Source organism: Opisthocomus hoazin, chromosome 12, assembly GCF_030867145.1.
Source record: "Opisthocomus hoazin isolate bOpiHoa1 chromosome 12, bOpiHoa1.hap1, whole genome shotgun sequence".
NCBI lineage: Eukaryota > Metazoa > Chordata > Aves > Opisthocomiformes > Opisthocomidae > Opisthocomus > Opisthocomus hoazin.
The window spans coordinates 28,120,811-28,138,233 of NC_134425.1; the positions used below are offsets into that span (position 1 = coordinate 28,120,811).

Genomic DNA, 17,423 nt, shown 5'->3' on the forward strand with positions numbered 1-17,423 from the left:
TTTGCAGATGACACCAAGCTGAGTGGTACGGTTGAGACACCAGAAGGACGGGATGCCATCCAGAGGGACCTGGACAAGCTGGAGAGGTGGGCCTGTGTGAACCTCAGGAGGTTCAACAAGGCCAAGGGCAAGGTCCTACACCTGGGTCGGGGTAATCCCCGCTATCAATACAGGCTGGGGGATGAAAGGATCGAGAGCAGCTCTGCTGAGAGGGACTTGGGGGTACTGACAGACGAAAGGCTGGACATGAGCCGGCAGTGTGCGCTGGCAGCCCAGAGGGCCAACCGCGTCCTGGGCTGCATCAGGAGAAGCGTGGCCAGCAGGTCCAGGGAGGTGATTCTGCCCCTCTGCTCTGCTCTGGTGAGACCTCACCTGGAGCACTGCGTTCAGCTCTGGAGCCCTCAGCACAAGAAGGACATGGAACTGTTGGAGCGGGTCCAAAGGAGGGCTACAAAAATGATCTGAGGGCTGGAGCACCTCTGCTAGGAGGACAGGCTGAGAGAGTTGGGCTTGTTCAGCCTGGAGAAGAGAAGGCTGCGGGGAGACCTGATTGCAGTCTTTCAGTGCTTAAAGGGAGCTGACAGGAAAGATGGGGACAATCTTTTTAGCAGAGACAGCAGTGACAGGACGAGGGGTAATGGTTTTAAACTAAAACAGGGTAGGTTTAGGCTGGATAGAAGGAAGAAATTCTTCACAATGAGGGTGGTGAAACACTGGCACGGGTTGCCCAGAGAGGTGGTGGAGGCCCCATCCCTGGAAACATGCCAGACCAGGTTGGACAGGGCTCTGAGCACCCTGATCTCGTTAGCGGTGTCCCTGCTCGCTGCGGGGGGATCGGACTAGATGACCTCCGGGGGTCCCTTCCAACCCAAAACTTTCTATGATTCTATGATACCCCCGCGGCCTACCCCCTACCCCCGCGGCGACCCTGACACCAGACACAGCAGCCCGTCCGTGCTCTGCGTGTGTTTAATAGAGACGCTGCGTGCCACAGGAGCCGGTCAGGGCTCCTGGCGAGGCGCCGGCCACCGCGGCACACCCGTGTTCGGCCAAACAAGCCCTTGTTTGTTCTGTCTCGTGCCATCGTTTCTAATAAATTAGTATAAATAAGGCATTCGACCCCCCTGCCCTCCCGCAGCAGAGCTGCCAGCCAGCGCAGCCGCCGTGCCGAGGGGCTCGTGCTGCAGCCAGGTCCCCCCACCGGGCTCCAGCACGGCTTGGCAGGACCCCGAGCCAGGCTCTGCCCGCCCTGCTGCCCTCTCCGACAGACAGAAAAACCAAAAACCAAGCAGAATGGCTACAAGCGAGGAGGGGGTGTCGCCGGGCCAGAGCTCGCCCTGCCTCCAGCCTCCCAGCCCCCACATCCATGGGTGCCCCCACAGCTGCCGCTCCCGGCACTCGTGCCCCTGGCCCCCCGGCACCGGCCATCCACACACCCCCAGCCCTGTACTCACCCCCCCAGGGAGAGCCCTGACATCTTTCAACTCTGCTTGGCCGGGCACAGCCGCGCTGACCCCGCTCCAGCAGCGAGCGCCGCGGGCCGAGCACCCCCTGCCCCCTCTCCCCGCAGCGGCGATGGCTCCGTCCCCGGAGAGCGTCTGCCGCGTCAGCTAGCTCTCCGAGCAGCAGTTCCCTGGAAGGCAGCAAGATGGGGGGCCATCGCATGGGGGGGCCGGGGGGCTCCGCTTCCCCCCCAGCCCTCGCCCCGGCTCTCACCCAGGACGTGACGCTTGCAGAGCGGGCAGGTCTGCCGCAGGAGCAGCCACGGGTCCACGCAGTCCCGGTGAAACTCGTGGGAGCACGGCAGCACCCGCAGCCACTGCGGGGAGGGACGCGGGGCGGCAGACGTGAGCGGAACCGGGCCGCGGTACCGTGACGGAGACGGCTGGACCGCGGCCCTGCCACAGTCGTGCTGCCCGCAGGACGGGACGGTCCTCAGCCTCGCAGCTCCCGGGCAGCAACAGGACGGCACGGGCAGCACCGAGCGGAGCCCTGGCCAGGCTCCAGGCCTCCCAGTGCCACACCAGTCCCCCCAGTGCCTACCTGGCTCTTGTGGAACTGGTCCAAGCAGACGGCGCAGCTATCGATCTCGCAGGCCCGGCTCCGGGGCGCTTTGCCGGGGTGGTACCGTCGGGTTCTCAGCGCCGACAGCCGCCGCCGAACGTGCTGCAGAGGCAGAGCAGGGGGTCAGGGCCCGGCCAGCGGCTCCCCCCGGCAAGGAGCGCAGCGGGGCCGTCCCCACCTCGGCGTCCTGCTCTGCGGGGTCGTGCCGCGACTGCCGCTGCGCCTGCACGATGACGCCGGTGCAGAGGAGCAGAGCGATCAGCAGGATGGCGTTCCACAGCTGCTGCAGGTACTTCTGCGGGAGCAGCGCCGGTGGGCAGCCGGGCACCGCAGCGGGGGGTGAACCGGAAACCCCCGCTCCGCTCCCGGCCCCACCATCACCGCCACCCCAGGCCGGGAGCCCCGGCTACGCGAGGAGCCCACGCCGGCACCCATACCTGGACCTGCGAGCTGTTCTCCCCGGTGCAGATGACCCCCTGCCACTCCCCGTAGAGACCCCCGCGGGAGAGCCCGCAGGTGGACCACAGCGTGAGGGTCACCCCCTGCAAGGCAGGAGACGGCACTGCCGACGGCCGCGCCGGCTGGCGGCACTGCCCGATGCCAGGGCCCTGCCGCGCCGAGGGGAGCAGGAACTGCGGTCAGGCTCTGCGGAAGCCAAGGCACTGGCAGCTCCAGCAGCCCTCGTGGATCCAGCTCCTGCTCCCTGCGGCTCAGCCTCCCCACCGGACGAGCAGGAGAAGGAGAACGAGGAGGAAAAAGAGAAAGACAAAGAGAAGGAGGAAGACGAGGAGGAGGAAGAGGAGGAAGAAGAGGAGGAGGAAGACGAGGAGGAGGACGAGGAAAACGAGGAGGAAGAAAATGAAGACGAGGAGGAAGACGAGGAGGAGGAAGACGAGGAGGAGGAAGACGAGGAGGAGGAAGACGAGGAGGAGGAAGACGAGGACGAGGAAGACGAGGACGAGGAAGACGAGGACGAGGAAGACGAGGACGAGGAAGACGAGGAAGACGAGGACGAGGAAGACGAGGAAGACGAGGAAGACGAGGACGAGGAAGACGAGGACGAGGAGGAAGACCAGACCAAAGAAAACGACGACGAGGAGGAAGACGAGGACGAGGAGGAGAGGGCCTACGTACCAGGTTCTCCAGCAGCACCGCCTGGTACGTGATCTTCGCTGTCGCCCGGAGCCCCCTTCGAGCCAGAGGCGAGGAACGCGTCAGTCCCGTGGGCGCAGCGGGACCCAGCGCGCAGTCCCCCGCTGCCAGGGAGCCCCCCCCACAAGGACGGGCAGCCCCGGCTGAGCTGCGGGCGAGGGGGCCACGGGGGACCACGCCAGGCAGGGGACAGCGAGACCCCCCCCTCCCCAGCCCTCCTGCACCGACTGCTTCCTGACAGCACTGTGCCTCAGTTTCCCCATTGGCAATGCCACAGCAGCGACACCAATTTACTGCCCGGGAGGAGGACCGAGGGGGGCCCAACGCTGCCAGCGGCGGGGACAAACACCAACAAAGGCGGCGAGGATGGCGGTGCCGTGGCGACAACCGCGCGGTCTGGCTGACTCCCACCCGCCCTGCGCACGCGGGCCTCAGCACAGCGCAGGCTCCGCAGCAGCCCAGCGCTCGGGACGTGCTGGGCAAAAGGGCCCCCCTGTGCAGCCCCTGCGGCCACAGCCGGGCCGGGGACGACGCAGAGCCGCGGCGCTCGCCCAGCCCCCCCGCTGCCCCAGCCCGTACCGCAGCAGTGCTCCCAGCAGCTTGGTGACGTTGTCCGAGGACTGGATCACGATGACGGGCTTGGCCAGGAGCTGGGACACATCCAGCTGCACCGGAGAGGAAAGCGGCAGCCGTCAGCAGGGCAGGCGAGCGGCCCGCGGCCGCGGTGCTGCAGCTCCCGTACCTCCCGGATGGCGTTCTGGTTCAGCGCCAGGATGAGCAGGGCCGACGCGCCCAGCACCAGGGCTCGCTTCATCTGCAGGGACGGAGGGCGCGGGCTCAGACCCAAGGACCGCGACGGACCCAAGCGGGGCTGGCGCTGCCCAGGAGCCCAGCCAGGGACCCCCCACCCCCCAGCACGGGCCAGGACTCCCGCACCGGCGAGCGGACACCCCAGGAGGGGCCGGGTGCAGTCACCTTACTGACAACAGCGGCGGTGAAGGACTCCTCCCTGGCAGCCCGCGGCCCCTCGGCCGGCTCCTCGCCCACCGGCACCACGCCGATCCAGCTGCCGGCGGCCCCCAGCTCGGGCTCCTCGTCTCCCACCTTGGGCGCACGGCAGCGTCGGCAGAGCCAGACGCCTGGGGCTCCCGGCACCCCCAGAGCACCCCCACGTCGCAGGGTGCCTCGGGGAGCCGGGCACTGCCCGGGGACGGGACGGCGGCTGGCGGGGCGCAAGGGGGGGCCTGGTCCCCGCTGCCCCTCCCCTGACTGCAGCTCCCCACAGGGCCCACCACTGCCCCTCTGTGCCTCCCAGTTCCTGCTGCTCCCCCCCATTCCCTCCAGCGCTCACTGCCCCCACATGCCTCCCTGTGCCCCCCAGTTCCCACTGCTCCCCCCCCACTTCCCACAGCCTCTCCGCAGGGCCCAATACCCCCCACAGTGCCCCCCAGTTCCCACTGCTCCCCCCCACTGCCTCCCAGTGCCCCCCAGTTCCCACTGCTCCCCCCCATTCCCCCCTGTTCCCGCTGCTCTCCCCCATTTGCCCACAACACCCCCCGCCCCCCTGTGCCTCCCAGTGCATCCCAGTTCTCACTACCCACCCCCCGCCACCTCCCAGTGCCCTCTGGTTCCCACTGCTCCCCCCCATTCCTTCCAGTGCCCCCCAGTGCCCACTTCTCCCTCCCAGTGCTCCCCAATTCTCTCTGCCCCCCCATGCCTCCCAGTTCCCGCTGCTCCCCCCCCAGTTCCCACAGCCTCCCTGCAGGGCCCATCACCCTCCCAGTTCACCCCAGTTCCCACTGCCCTCCCCCTCGCCTCCCAGTGCCCTCCGGTTCCCACTGCTCCCCCTCATTCGTCCCCAACGACCACCGCCCCCCCATGCCTCCCAGTGTCCCCCATTTCCCGCTGCTCCCCCCATTCCCCCCCAGCCCCCCGCCCCCCCCAGCGCCCGCTGCCCCGGCCGGCGCTCACCAGCAGCAGACGCCCGCGGATCTCCATCTCCACCCCGGCCGCCGCCGCCTCGCCCCGCAGCCCGGCTCGGCCCGGCCCCCCCCGCCCGCCCTCCGCGCCCAGCACGGCCCCGCGCAGCGTGTAGGAGCCGCCGGCCGCCCCCGCCCCGCGCCCGGCCCCGGCCCCCGGCCCGGGCCCGGCCACGGCAACCTCCACGCGGGCGGCGGGCCCCGCTGCTCCCGGCCCCGCTCCCGGCCCCGCACCGGGCCCCGCTCCTGGCCCCGGGCCCGGGCCCGGCCCGGCCCGGCCCAGCGCCAGCAGTGGCGCCAGCAGCGCGGCCCGCACCGCCGCCATCGCCGCGCGCGCCAGCCCTGTCCCGCACCGCCCCACCCCGCCGCGCCCCCTGCCGCCGTGGAGGACCCGCCGCGCCGCCGATCGCCGCCAGCCCCGCCCCGCCCCGCCCCGCCCCGCAGCGCCCCCTGCCGCCGCGGAGGATCCGCCGCGCCGCCGACCGCCGCCGCGGGGCGCCCGGGAGCCCGGACCGGGACCGGGGCGGTGGGGGGGGGGAAAAGGGACTGGGATGGGGACCGGGAGGGGGATAGGGACGGGGGGGGGGGCAAGGGACGGGTATGGGGATAAGGGACGGGGACAGGGACCAGGACTGGGACAGGGACTGGGATGGGGACGGGGACAGGGATGGGGACCAGGAGAGGCATCAGGAGCGGGACAGGGACGGGGACTGGGGTGGGGACAGGGACGGGGACAGAGACCGAAACCGGGAGAGGGACGGAGATCTGGGGCCAGGATGGGTTCAGGGACAGGGACGGGGACCAGAACAGCGACCAGCATGGGCACCGGGACCGACACCGCGACAGGGATGGGAACAGGGACAAGGCCAGGGACTGGCACTGTGACAAAGAGGGGCAGTAGGACAGGGACAGGGACCGGGACCAGCACCAAGACAGAGACTGGGACTGGGACGGGCACTGCGACCAACACCGGGACAGGGACGGGGATGGGGACCGGGGACTGGGCCAGGCGCCCAGCCCAGGAGAGAGCCGGGGACGGGGCCGGGCACCAGGCCAGGGCCAGCACCGGGTGGGGGACACGGCCCCGCAGAGCCCCGCTTCGGCGCGACACGGGGTACCGCGGGGACACAGCCAGGGGCATACGGGGCCACGCGCAGCCCAGCGCAGACGGGCACCCCCCGGCCACGGCACACGCCTGCGCACGCCGGCACCCAAGCACCCCAAACCCCGCTGCCCCCCTGCCCGACACCCCTCGCCCGTCCCTGTCCCGGCGGGCACCAGGCACCCCACCGGGGCCACCGTCCCGGCCCCGCTCCGGCCACGTGTGCCCGGCACGCGTGCCGGCGGCGGGATTTGCCGGAGGATTAGCCGCCGCGCGGGCCCCGGCGCTGACCCGGCACCGCGGGGACGGGGGCTGGGCGCCCCGCCATCCCGGCCGCCACAGTCGCGGGGTGCCCCGCGGGACGGGTCTGGGTGTGTCCCCAGTGTCCCCCGCGCTCCCGGCCCTGTCGCAACCGCCAGGGTTTGACCGCGGGGCGGGCAGGGCCCCTCCGCCCACGGCTGGCGACTGGAGCCGGTTGAACCGCGCGGCGCAACACGCCTGTCGGCACGGCTTCGGCGGGGCCCGGCTAGGAAAGGTGGCCGCCAAGCTGGGGTCCCCACGGGGGGGACACGCGGGGTGGGGACGGCTCTGCAGAGCATCGGTGGGTCTGCGGCACACGGGTGGCTCTGCGGGACAGCCACCGCCCCGCGGGACACGCACGGCTCCGTGGGGCAGCCACGGGATACGGATGTCTCCACGGGACATGCACAGCCCCACGGGACACGCATGGCTCCATGGGACACGCGTGGCTCCACGGGACACACAGAGCTTCACAGGTCATCCATGGCCCCATGGGACATGCACAGCTTCATGGGACACGCGTGGCTCCACGGGACACACAGAGCTTCACAGGTCATCCATGGCCCCATAGGACATGCACAGCTTCATGGGACATCCATGGCCCCATGGGACATGCATGGTTCCATGGGACATGCAGAGCCCCAAGGGACACACATGGCTCCATGGGACACGCATGGCTCCATGGGACACGTACGGCTCTGTGGGACATGCAGAGCTTCACAGGTCATCCATGGCCCCATGGGACACGCATGGTTCCATGGGACATGCATGGCTCCATGGAACATCCATGGCTCCATGGGACATGCAGAGCCCCAAGGGACACGCGTGGTTCCATGGGACATCCATGGTTCCCCAGGACACGCAGAGCTCCATGGGACATCCATGGCTCCATGGGACATGCATGGCCCCATGGGACACGCATGGCTCCCCAGGACACGCAGAGCCCTCCTGGGAGGGGACAGCGGGGACAGGGGACCCTTCCCGTGCTCTGTCCCCGGCCGGAGCTGGGCTGGGGGTGCCAGGGCCGTGGGACCCCCGCAGGGACCCCTTCCCCGGGGCGGGCCCCCTCCCTGGCTGGGGTCCCCCTCTCGGGGACTTCCCCTCTCCCCGGGGAGCGAGGGACACTGTGCGGGCACCGGCAGCGGGAGGGTGACCGCGGTGTCCCCGGGGCCTCTGCCCTGTCCCCGGACCCTGCCATGTCCCCACCCCTGCCCCCATCCCCACCTCCCACCCCCGCCGCTGCCCCATCGCTGTCCCCTCTCCCTGCCACCTGCCCCCGTATCATTTCCCACCCCTGCCCCACGCCCCCCCACCCCCTCGTGTCCTCCCATACCCCCCACAGCCCCCCAGACCCCCCCGTGCCCCCCATAGCCCCCACACCCCCCCATAGCCCCCCCAGCCCCCCGTATGCCCCCATGTCCCCCCGTGTCCTCCCATACCCCCCACAGCCCCCTACTCCCCAGGTCCGCCATAGCCCCACACCCCCTCCTGCCCCCCACACCCGCCTTAGCCCCCACAGCCCCCCGTGTCCCCTGTATCCGCCCATATCCCCATGTGTCCCCGTGCCCCCATACCCCCCACAGCCCCCACACCCCCCCGTGCCCCCCACACTCCTCCCCAGCCCCCCCGTGCCCCCATACCCACCACATCCCCCCACACCCCCTCACCCCCCCATGTCCCCCCACCCCCTATACCCCCCCCTACCCCCCATGCCCCCCCACACCTCCACATGTCCCACTTATTCCCCCCCCCGTGCCCTCCCTCGGGGCGGCGGTCGCTGACCGGGCGGGCGGGGGCGGCTCGGGGTCCAAGGCCGGGGGGTGGGGGGGCGTGGCCGGGGGGCGTGGCCAGGAGGGCGGGGGCGGGGCACCGGCGGCTCCGCAGAGCCGGGGCCGGGTACCATGAGCGGCAGGGTCGGGGGGCTCAGCCCGCGGCAGGCGGCCGCGCTGGCCCAGGTGAGGGGGGGCCGGGGGGCTGGGGGGGCCGGGACCGGCTGCCGGGGGTCGGGAGGGGGGTCCCGGGACCGGCTGCCGGGGGTGCTGCGGGCGGGGGGGGGGGGCGGGACCGGCTGCCGGGGGTCGGAGGGGGGCTGGGACCGGCTGCCGGGATGCTGCGGGGGTTCGGGGGGGGTCCCGGGACCGGCTGCCCGGATGCTGCGGGGGTTGGGGGGGGCCAGGCCGGGCTGCTGCGGGCCGGGGGGAGCCGGGCCGGGCGGCAGGGGATGCTGCGGGGGTCTGAGGGGCGGGGAGGGGCCGCCCCGGTGCGTCGAAGCCCCGCAGCCGCTGCCCTCGGCCGTGGGGGGCACCGGACCCCGCTCCCAGCCCCGGGCAGCGCCCGCCGCCCCCCCCCCGAGCCTGGACCCGCGGGCTGATCCCCCCTGGGTCGCTGCCCTCCGGGGAAGGACAGGCCCGGGGGGTCTCGGCAGCCGGAGCCCCCCGCCGCCCTCCCACCCTTCGCGCCGGCTGGGAAACCTCCGGGCACCCCCGGGCCCCCCCGGGCTCCCTCCGAGAGGGCGACGCCGGCGCAGTTATCTTATCGTCGCCCTCCCGACCCCACCCAATGCAGCCGCGTGGCGGGCGATGACCCCGGCCGGGGGTGGGAGCGGGCGCGGGGCCGAGACCCTCCCCGGGCCGAGGCGCGCAGGCGAGCGGCCAAACCCGTCCGCCGGCACCTTGTTTTTCCCAGGGCGCAGCAGCTAATCCCGGGTTTAATTACACCTAAATCCGCGGGAGATAATCTGATCGGCCCCGCGCAGGGGAGGTCCCGCGCTGGTACGGGGAGCAGGGCTGCGGCCCGGCCGGGGGCAGCAGGGCCGCGTGCCCGGGGTGCTCCCCCGGACCCCCACTCCGGCACCCCGCACCCGGCTGGCCGGGGGCTGCGGCCCGCTGGGGTGTCACCGGGGCAGGGGACACGCGGCCGGTGGCCGACTCTGCCCCACGGTGTGCCACCGGTGACGGCAGAGCGGGGCGAGGGTCACTGGGGGGACTGGTGCCACTGGTGATAGCAGAGCAGGGGACCGGACCCCCCGGTCCCTGCGAGGCGAGGGTCACTGGGGGGACTGGTGCCACCGGTGATGGCAGAGGAGGGGACCAGACCCCCTGCTCCCTGCGAGGCAAGGGTCACTGGTGGGACTGGTGCCACTGGTGATGGCAGAGCAGGGGACCAGACCCCCCGTCGCTGCAGGGCGAGGGTCACTGGGGGGGCTGGTGGCAGCCCCCCCTCGCACCCCTGGCCAGCATGGGGACAGCCGGTGCGTGGTGGCCGGTCTGGGGACGGCCATCATGGCTGCGTGCGGTGGCAGGGCCGGGGCGTGGGGTGTCCCCTCCTCGCTCCTGGCTGGGACTTTTCGGGGGGGTATGGGGAGAGGGACAAACCTCCAGGCTCGGGGTTTGTGGGGTTGGAGCAGGGACCCCCTCCACCACGGTCCCTCCCGTCCCCCCCAGTTTCGGGAGAACCTGCAGGACGTGCTGCTCTCGCTGCCCTCCCAGGACGACTATTTCCTCCTGAAATGGCTCCGAGGTAACCCCGGGGTGTGGGGCGGGGGGGGGCGGGGGGTAGAAGCCCCCCCCGGGTGGGCTGCGGGGCCGGGGACGCTGGCGGCGGGGCTGAGCTCTCCGCTTTCTTGCAGCACGCTCCTTCGACCTGCCCAAGGCGGAGGCCATGCTCCGTAAGGTGAGAGGGCACCCCGCTTTCCGGGGGCACCCCCCCCCCGCCAGCGATGGGACAGCGTGCCACGGGCCGCCAGCCCAGCCCCTCTCCCCCAGCAAGGGTGCCCTGCCCCCAGGCTGCACCCCGTCCCGCGGGGTGGGGGGTCCCCAAGTCCCCTCACCCCGGCTCCCTCCCCCCCCGCCTCCGCAGCACATCGAGGTCCGCAAGCACATGGACGCCGACAACATCATGGCGTGGGAGGCCCCCGAGGTGGGTGTCGCGGCAGCGGGGCGGGGGTCCCCGAGGGGATGGTCCCCTCCGGAGCCCCCCGCGGCCCCCTGAGCCCCCCGCGCTGGCGCAGGTGATCAGGAAGTACATGTCGGGGGGGCTGTGCGGCTACGACCGGGAGGGCAGCCCTGTCTGGTACGAGGTGGTCGGGCCGCTGGACGCCAAGGGCCTGCTCTTCTCCGCCTCCAAGCAGGACCTGCTCAAGAACAAGTTCCGCGACTGCGAGCTGCTGCGGCGCGAGTGCGAGCGGCAGAGCCAGAAGGTGGGCGCTTACCCGCCCGCGCCCTGCCCGCGCCCTGCCCGCGCATGCCCTGCCTGCCTGCACCCTGCCCAGCCAGCTCCTGCCCACCCCTGCCAGCTCCAGAGCCCCACGTCCCATCCATCCCCACCACCTGACTTCCTTCTGGCCCCAGAAGCCCACATCCTGTCTGTCCCCACCAGCCCGTGTCCCCATTGTCCTCACCAGCCCATGTCCCTGTCAGTCCCAGAAGCCCATGTCTGGTCCATCCCCACCACCCAACGTCCTCCTGACCCCACCAGCCCATGTCTGGTCCATCCCCACCATCCAAAGTCTTCCCTGGCCCCACCAGCCCATGTCTGGTCCATCCCCACCACCCAACGTCCTCCTGACCCCAGAAGCCCACATCCTGTCTGTCCCCACCAGCCCCTGTCCCCATTGTCCTCACCAGCCCATGTCCCTGTCAGTCCCAGAAGTCCATGTCTGGTCCATCCCCACCATCCAAAGTCTTCCCTGGCCCCACCAGCCAACGTCTGGTCCATCCCCACGACCCAAAATCCTCTCTGGCCCCAGAAGCCCACGTCCCATCCATCCCTACCAGCCCATGTCTGGTCCATCCCCACCACCCAATATCCTCCCCGGCCCGAGAAGCCCACGGCCTGTCCATCCCCACCAGTCTGTGTCCCTGCCAGCCCCAGAAGCCCATGTCTGGTCTATCCCCACCACCCAACATCCTCCCCAGCCCCAGAAGCCCATGTCCTGTCCATCCCCACCAGCCCATGTCCCCATTGTCCCCACCAGCCCATGTCCCTGTCAGTCCCAGAAGTCTATATCTGGTCCAACCCCACCACCCAAAGTCCTCTCTGACCCCAGAAGCCCATGTCTGTTCCATCCCCATCACCCAATGTCCTCCTGGCCCCAGAAGCCCCCGTCCCATCCGTCCCCACCAGCTTGTGTCCCCACCAGCCCACATCTGGTCCATCCCCACCACTCAAAGTCCTCCCCAGCCCCAGAAGCCCATGTCCCATCCATCCCTACCAGCCCATGTCTGGTCCATCCCCACCACCCAACGTCCTCCTGACCCCACCAGCCCATGTCTGGTCCATCCCCACCGCCCAACATCCTCCCCAGCCCCAGAAGCCCATGTCCTGTCCATCCCCACCAGACCATGTCCCTGCTATCCATGTCCCCACCATGGACTGGGGGGGCCATGATGCCCCTTCTCCCTACACTGGCTCCTGGGGGGGGGGCTCTGGCCAGGGGGGACCACCCTGTTGGAGACCCACCCTCCCCGCGGGTCCCCGCACTGCCTGAGCCCCCCCGTCCTCCTGTCCCAGCTGGGCAGGAAGATCGAGATGGTGCTGATGGTCTATGACTGCGAGGGCCTGGGCCTGAAGCACCTCTGGAAGCCAGCCATGGACACCTACGGGGAGGTGAGGGGCTCCCCGCCCAGCCCCCCCTGCCTGGCCCCCCCAGCCTGTGGGGGTCACGGTGACGCGGGGATTTTTAGGTTGGGGGTCCCAGCCCGTGGCCCCCCGTGGGCGCAGGGGCCGGGGGGCTGACCTGAAGCTCTCCCCATCTTGCAGCTCCTGTCCATGTTTGAGGAGAACTACCCCGAGTCCCTCAAGCGCCTGTTTATTGTGAAGGGTGAGTTGGGCCCCGGGGGTCCCGCTCCCCCCAGCCGCGTGCGGACCCACGCCCTAATGCCACCGCCCAACCCCCTCAGCCCCTAAGATCTTCCCCGTGGCCTACAACCTTGTCAAGCACTTCCTGAGCGAGGACACCCGCAAGAAGGTCGTGGTCCTGGGGGGTGAGTCCCGAGCCCCCCTCCCTGGGGCGTCCCCGGCTGCAGGGGTGCACCAGGAGCCGAAAGCAGGGGGCCATATCCCACCCAGGAGTGAGACCCCAACCCTGGGGGGGTTCCCTGGCTGGGCTGGGGCTCCCCGTGGGGGTCTCGGCCCCCCCCCAAACCCCGCTGTCCCCCACCCCGTCAGCCAACTGGAAGGAGGTCCTGCAGCAGCACATCGACCCCGAGCAGATCCCCGTGGAGTACGGGGGCACGCTGACGGACCCCGACGGGGACCCCAAGTGCTCCAGCAAGGTAGGAGCCCCCCTCCCCAGCTCCTCGTGGGGGTGCACGGGTGGCTCCCCCACACCCACCTCCATCCCACCCACCCCCCCCCCAGATCAACTACGGGGGGGACGTGCCGCAGCACTACTACGTGCGGGACCAGCTGGCGCAGCAGTACGAGCACAGCGTGGTGGTCAACCGCGGCTCGTCCCACCAGGTCGAGTGCGAGATCCTCTTCCCCGGCTGCGTCCTCAGGTGAGGGGCTGGGGGGGAGGCTCCAGACCCGCGGCCGGGGGTTGCCCCCAGCCCCGCCGCCGCACCCCGCCCCAGCTCGTCCCCGGCGCAGGTGGCAGTTCAGGTCGGAGGGGGCCGACGTGGGTTTCGGGGTGTACCTGAAGACCAAGATCGGGGAGCGGCAGCGGGCGGGCGAGATGGCCGAGGTCTACCCCACCCAGCGCTACAACTCCCACATGGTGCCCGAGGACGGCTCCCTCACCTGCTCCGCGCCCGGCATCTGTGAGTGCCCCCCCCCAAGCCCCGGGGAGCCGGAGGAGGGGGACCCCGGGGCGCTCCCCGCATCCCTGACACCCCCCTGCCTGCCTCCCCCCCCCCGCAGACGTCCTGCGCTTCGACAACACCTACAGCTACCTCCACGCCAAGAAGGTGAGCTACAGCGTGGAGGTGCTGCTGCCCGACGCTGCCGCGGCCCAGCAGCTCCAGCGCCTGGGGGGCAGCGAGGGGGCCCCCGGCCCCAGCCCCCTGCCCTGATGGCCCCCCACGGCCCAGGACCCCCGGGCGACGGCTGGGAGGACGCAGAGAGGGGGCTGAGCCCCCACCCAGCTGACGGCCCAAGGCGGGGGCTGAGCGGGGCCCCCCCCTCTCTGTGCCTTATGGGGGCCCTGCCCCACACGCTGCTGCGGGGGGGAGTAAAGGGATGGACCCAGCTGGGCCAATGCCTCTCATCTTTGATCCACAGACCCACAGCTTCTCCTTGTTGCCCCCCCCAGCCCCATGACAGGCACAGCTGCCCCTCTCCAGCCCCACAACCACCCCCACTGCCCCCCCCAGCCCCATAACCGGCCCTGCTGCCCCCCCCCCCAGCCCCACGACAGGCCCTGCTGCCCCCCCCAGCCCCATAACAACGCCTGTTGCCCCCCCCAGTCCCATGACAGGCACAGCTGCCCCTCTCCAGCCCCACAACCACCCCCACTGCCCCCCCCAGCCCCATAACCGGCCCTGCTGCCCCCCCCCCCAGCCCCACGACAGGCCCTGCTGCCCCCCCCAGCCCCATAACAACGCCTGTTGCCCCCCCCAGTCCCATGACAGGCACAGCTGCCCCTCTCCAGCCCCACAACCACCCCCACTGTCCCCCCCAGCCCCACAACCACCCCCACTGCCCCCTCCCAGCCCCACGACAGGCCCTGCTGCCCCCCCAGCCCCATAACAGGCCCTGTTGCCCCCCCAGCCCCATGACAGGCCCTGCTTCCCCCCCCAGCCCCACAACTGGCCCCACTGCCGCGGGGTCACGTGTGCGGCCAGGCCCCGCCCCTCCCTCCCGCCGCCATCTCGCAGCCGGGCGGAAGCCACGCGGCCCATTCCCGCCCGGCGCGGGGCGGGGCTTAGTGACGCGGACTCGGGGCAGGGTTTGGTGACGCGCCATCGGGGGCGGGGCTGGCGGCGGCGGCGGAGCGGGAGCGCGCGCCATGGGGGCGGAGGAGCGCGACCTCTACAGGGACACGTGGGTCCGGTACCTGGGTGAGCACCGGCACCGGGCGCCGGCACCGGGTACTGGCACCGGGCACCGGCACTGGGTAGCGGCACCCCGTACCGGGCACTGGGCACGAGCACTGGGTAACGACACTGCACGCCGGCACCGGGTACTGGTACCGGGCACTGGTACCGGACGTCGGGCACCGGGTACTGGGCACCGGCACCGGGTACTGGTACCGGGTACTGGGCACCGGCGCTGGGTAACAGCACTGCACACTGGTACCAGGTACTGGTCCTGGGCACTGGGTAACGACACTGCACAGCGGCACCAGGCACTGGCACTGGGTACTGGTACCGGGCACTGACACCGGGTACCGGCACCCAGTACTGGTACCGGCACTGCACACCAGCACCGAATACTGGTACCGGGCACTGACACCAGGTACCAGCACTGGGTAACGGCACTGCACACTGGTACCGGGCACCAGGAACTAACACCAGGCACTGGCACCAGGTACTGGTACCGGGCACCAGTACTGGGCACCAGGTACTGGTACCAGGCACTGGCACTAGGTAATGGCACTGCATACCAGTACCAGCACTGGGAACTGACACCAGGTGCTGGTACCAGCACTGCAGGCCAATATCAGGCACTGGGAAATAACACCAGGTACTGGTACCAGGCACTGGCACCGGTTACCGGCACTGGGTAACGGCACTGCACACCAGCACTGGTACTGGGCACCGACACCAGGTACTGGTACTGGGCACCAGCACCAGTTACCGGCACTGGGTAGCGGCACTGCACACTGGTACCGGACACTGGGAACTGACACCAGGTACTGGTACCAGGTGCTGGCACTGGCACTGGGTAACGGCACTGCACACCGGTACCAGGCACTGGCACTGGGTACTGGTACCGGGCACCAGTACCAGGTACTGGCACTGTGTAATGGCACTGCATACTGGTACTGGGTACTGGTACTGGGCACCGGCACTGGGTAATGGCACTGCACACCAGTACCGGGCACTGGGAACTGACACTAGGTACTGGTACCAGGCACTGGCACCGGGCACTGGCACTGGGTACCAGCACTGCACACTGGTACGGGGCACTGGGAACTGACACCAGATACTGGTACCGGGCACCAGCACTGGGTAACGGCACTGCACACCGGTACCCGGCACTGGCACTGGGCACTGGCACCAGGTACTGGTACTAGGCACCGGGGCACTGGGCACCGGCACTGCACCCCAGCACCGGTACTGGGCACCGACACCGGGTACTGGTGCCGGGCACCTGCACCACGCGGTGACACGGGGTACCGGGACTGGGCACCGGTCGCAGCGCTGGTCGCATCCCAGGAGCGCAGCCGTGCCGGTGGCAGCCTGGGGACGCGGCGGGGGGCACGTCCCCGGTGCCCCGTTCCCGCTGACCCCCCTGCCGCCGCCCCCCAGGTTACGCCAACGAGGTGGGCGAGTCCTTCCGGGCGCTGGTGCCGGTGCGGGTGGTGTGGGCCAGCTACGGCGTGGCCACCGCCTACGTGACCGCCGATGCCATCGACAAGGGCCGCCGCGCCGCCGCCGTGAGTGCCGCCCCACCCCGCCGCCGTGCCGCCGCCATGCTGCCGCTGACCACCGCCTCCCTGCAGGTGCACGCGCAGGAGCCCGGGCGGGCGTCGCGCGTCGGCGTGGCGGTGGCCGACACCTTCGTGTGGCAGGGCCTGGCCTCTGTGGCCGTCCCCGGCATCACCATCAACCGGCTCTGCGCTGCCTCGCTGGCCCTGCTGGGAGCCCTCACCCGCTGGCCGCTGCCCTGGCGCCGCTGGGCCACCACCGCCCTGGGGCTGGCCGCCATCCCCCTCATCGTCACCCCCATCGACAGGTGAGGGGGCACGGGGGGATACCCCCAGCCCAGGGGGCACCCCCCGGCCCCGGCGCCGCGATGCTCCTCCTCGGGGAGCTGGTCCCAGTGCCGGACTGGGACGGGGAGGGGGGGTGGGGGTGTCCCTGGGTGGTGATGCTGCGCTGAGCCTGGCGGGGGAGGGCAGGGACCTTGGGGAGGAGGTCCCGGGGGGGTCCAGCCGGGGTTACCCCCCCCAGACCTGGGGGTCATCAGGGAGGGGGGTCCCAGGGGTGCTCCAGCCAGTGTTATCCTGCCCCAGACCTCGGAGAGGGGGGCTCGGGGGGGCTCCAGACAGCGTTACCCCCCCACCCCATACCTTGGGGGTCCCAGGGGTGTTCCAGCCAGTGTTACCCTCCCCAAAACATCGGGTAGGGGGTCCCAGGGGTGTTCCAGCCAGTGTTACCCTCCCCAAAACATCGAGTAGGGGGTCCCGGGGGCGCTCCAGCCAGCGTTACCCCCCCACACCTCGGGGAGGGGGTCCCAGGGGAGCTCCAGCCAGCGTTACCCCCCCCCAGACCTCGGGGAGGGGGTCCCAGGGGGGCTCCAGCCAGCGTTACCCCCCCCCCAGACCTCGGGGAGGGGGTCCCAGGGGGGCTCCAGCCAGCGTTACCCCCCCCCAGACCTCGGGGAGGGGGTTCCGGGGGGCTCCAGCCAGCATTAGCCCCCCCGGCCCCTGCTCCCCCCTCCCCCACCGCAGGACCGTGGATTTCCTGATGGACTCCAGCCTCCGGAAGCTCTACGGGCCGCCGGGAGAGCCCCCTGCCTCGCGCTGAGCCCCCCCGGCCTGGGGACACCGGGGCACGCTGCTGCTGTCGGCCCCACGACTGTGACCCCTCGCCCCGGGGCAGCCCCCCGGCCCTGCGACTGGTCCCAGTAAAGCGCCTCGAGCCTGAGGGGTGGTGGCGGTGGCGGGGCCGCCAGCCGCCGGGTTCTCTCACAAAAGGAGAATTCAGTTTTTATTTCTG

At 71.0% G+C, this 17,423-nt stretch overlaps 3 protein-coding genes across 4 annotated transcripts; 2 read left to right on the forward strand and 1 right to left on the reverse strand.

The window, feature by feature from the left end:
- Window positions 1-951: 951 nt before the first annotated feature.
- RNF215 (ring finger protein 215) lies at window positions 952-5,520 on the reverse strand. The gene is made up of 11 exons (XM_075433435.1): window positions 5,377-5,520; window positions 5,188-5,277; window positions 4,192-4,320; window positions 3,959-4,030; window positions 3,796-3,881; window positions 3,199-3,253; window positions 2,502-2,606; window positions 2,243-2,359; window positions 2,044-2,166; window positions 1,717-1,819; window positions 952-1,633 (listed from the first exon to the last, which is right to left on the reverse strand). The coding sequence occupies exons 1-11, from the start codon at window positions 5,518-5,520 to the stop codon at window positions 1,611-1,613; spliced, it is 1,047 nt and encodes a 348-aa protein (XP_075289550.1). The 3' UTR covers window positions 952-1,610.
- Window positions 5,521-8,462: 2,942 nt separating this feature from the next.
- On the forward strand, window positions 8,463-13,785 carry SEC14L2 (SEC14 like lipid binding 2). 2 transcript variants are annotated; one of them, XM_075433513.1, is made up of 12 exons: window positions 8,463-8,552; window positions 10,041-10,116; window positions 10,226-10,269; window positions 10,456-10,515; window positions 10,607-10,795; window positions 12,109-12,204; window positions 12,358-12,418; window positions 12,498-12,581; window positions 12,766-12,872; window positions 12,958-13,097; window positions 13,189-13,358; window positions 13,459-13,785. In XM_075433513.1, the coding sequence occupies exons 1-12, from the start codon at window positions 8,499-8,501 to the stop codon at window positions 13,608-13,610; spliced, it is 1,233 nt and encodes a 410-aa protein (XP_075289628.1). In that variant the 5' UTR covers window positions 8,463-8,498; the 3' UTR covers window positions 13,611-13,785. The 2 variants fall into 2 exon arrangements, with proteins under 2 accessions (XP_075289628.1, XP_075289629.1); XM_075433514.1 differs by having other exon boundaries at window positions 10,727-10,795.
- A 92-nt stretch (window positions 13,786-13,877) lies between these two features.
- On the forward strand, window positions 13,878-17,406 carry MTFP1 (mitochondrial fission process 1). Its single transcript, XM_075433518.1, has 4 exons — window positions 13,878-14,597; window positions 16,011-16,138; window positions 16,205-16,437; window positions 17,156-17,406. The coding sequence occupies exons 1-4, from the start codon at window positions 14,546-14,548 to the stop codon at window positions 17,229-17,231; spliced, it is 489 nt and encodes a 162-aa protein (XP_075289633.1). The 5' UTR covers window positions 13,878-14,545; the 3' UTR covers window positions 17,232-17,406.
- The last annotated feature ends 17 nt before the right edge of the window (window positions 17,407-17,423 follow it).

Bases quoted from the DNA above. Each gene is read 5' to 3' on its own strand.
- RNF215 (XM_075433435.1), bottom strand. From the start codon at position 5,520: ATGGCGGCGGTGCGGGCCGCGCTGCTGGCGCCACTGCTGGCGCTGGGC. The intron at 5,278-5,376 runs GTTGCCGTGGCC...CTGGGCGCGGAG, and splicing joins GGCCCGCCGCCCGCGTGGAG to GGCGGGCGGGGGGGGCCGGG. The intron at 4,031-4,191 runs GTGACTGCACCC...CCGTCCCTGCAG, and splicing joins CCGCCGCTGTTGTCAGTAAG to ATGAAGCGAGCCCTGGTGCT.
- SEC14L2 (XM_075433513.1), top strand. From the start codon at position 8,499: ATGAGCGGCAGGGTCGGGGGGCTCAGCCCGCGGCAGGCGGCCGCGCTG. The intron at 8,553-10,040 runs GTGAGGGGGGGC...CGTCCCCCCCAG, and splicing joins AGGCGGCCGCGCTGGCCCAG to TTTCGGGAGAACCTGCAGGA. The intron at 13,359-13,458 runs GTGAGTGCCCCC...CCCCCCCCGCAG, and splicing joins CTGCTCCGCGCCCGGCATCT to ACGTCCTGCGCTTCGACAAC.
- MTFP1 (XM_075433518.1), top strand. From the start codon at position 14,546: ATGGGGGCGGAGGAGCGCGACCTCTACAGGGACACGTGGGTCCGGTAC. The intron at 14,598-16,010 runs GTGAGCACCGGC...GCCGCCCCCCAG, and splicing joins CACGTGGGTCCGGTACCTGG to GTTACGCCAACGAGGTGGGC. The intron at 16,139-16,204 runs GTGAGTGCCGCC...GCCTCCCTGCAG, and splicing joins AGGGCCGCCGCGCCGCCGCC to GTGCACGCGCAGGAGCCCGG.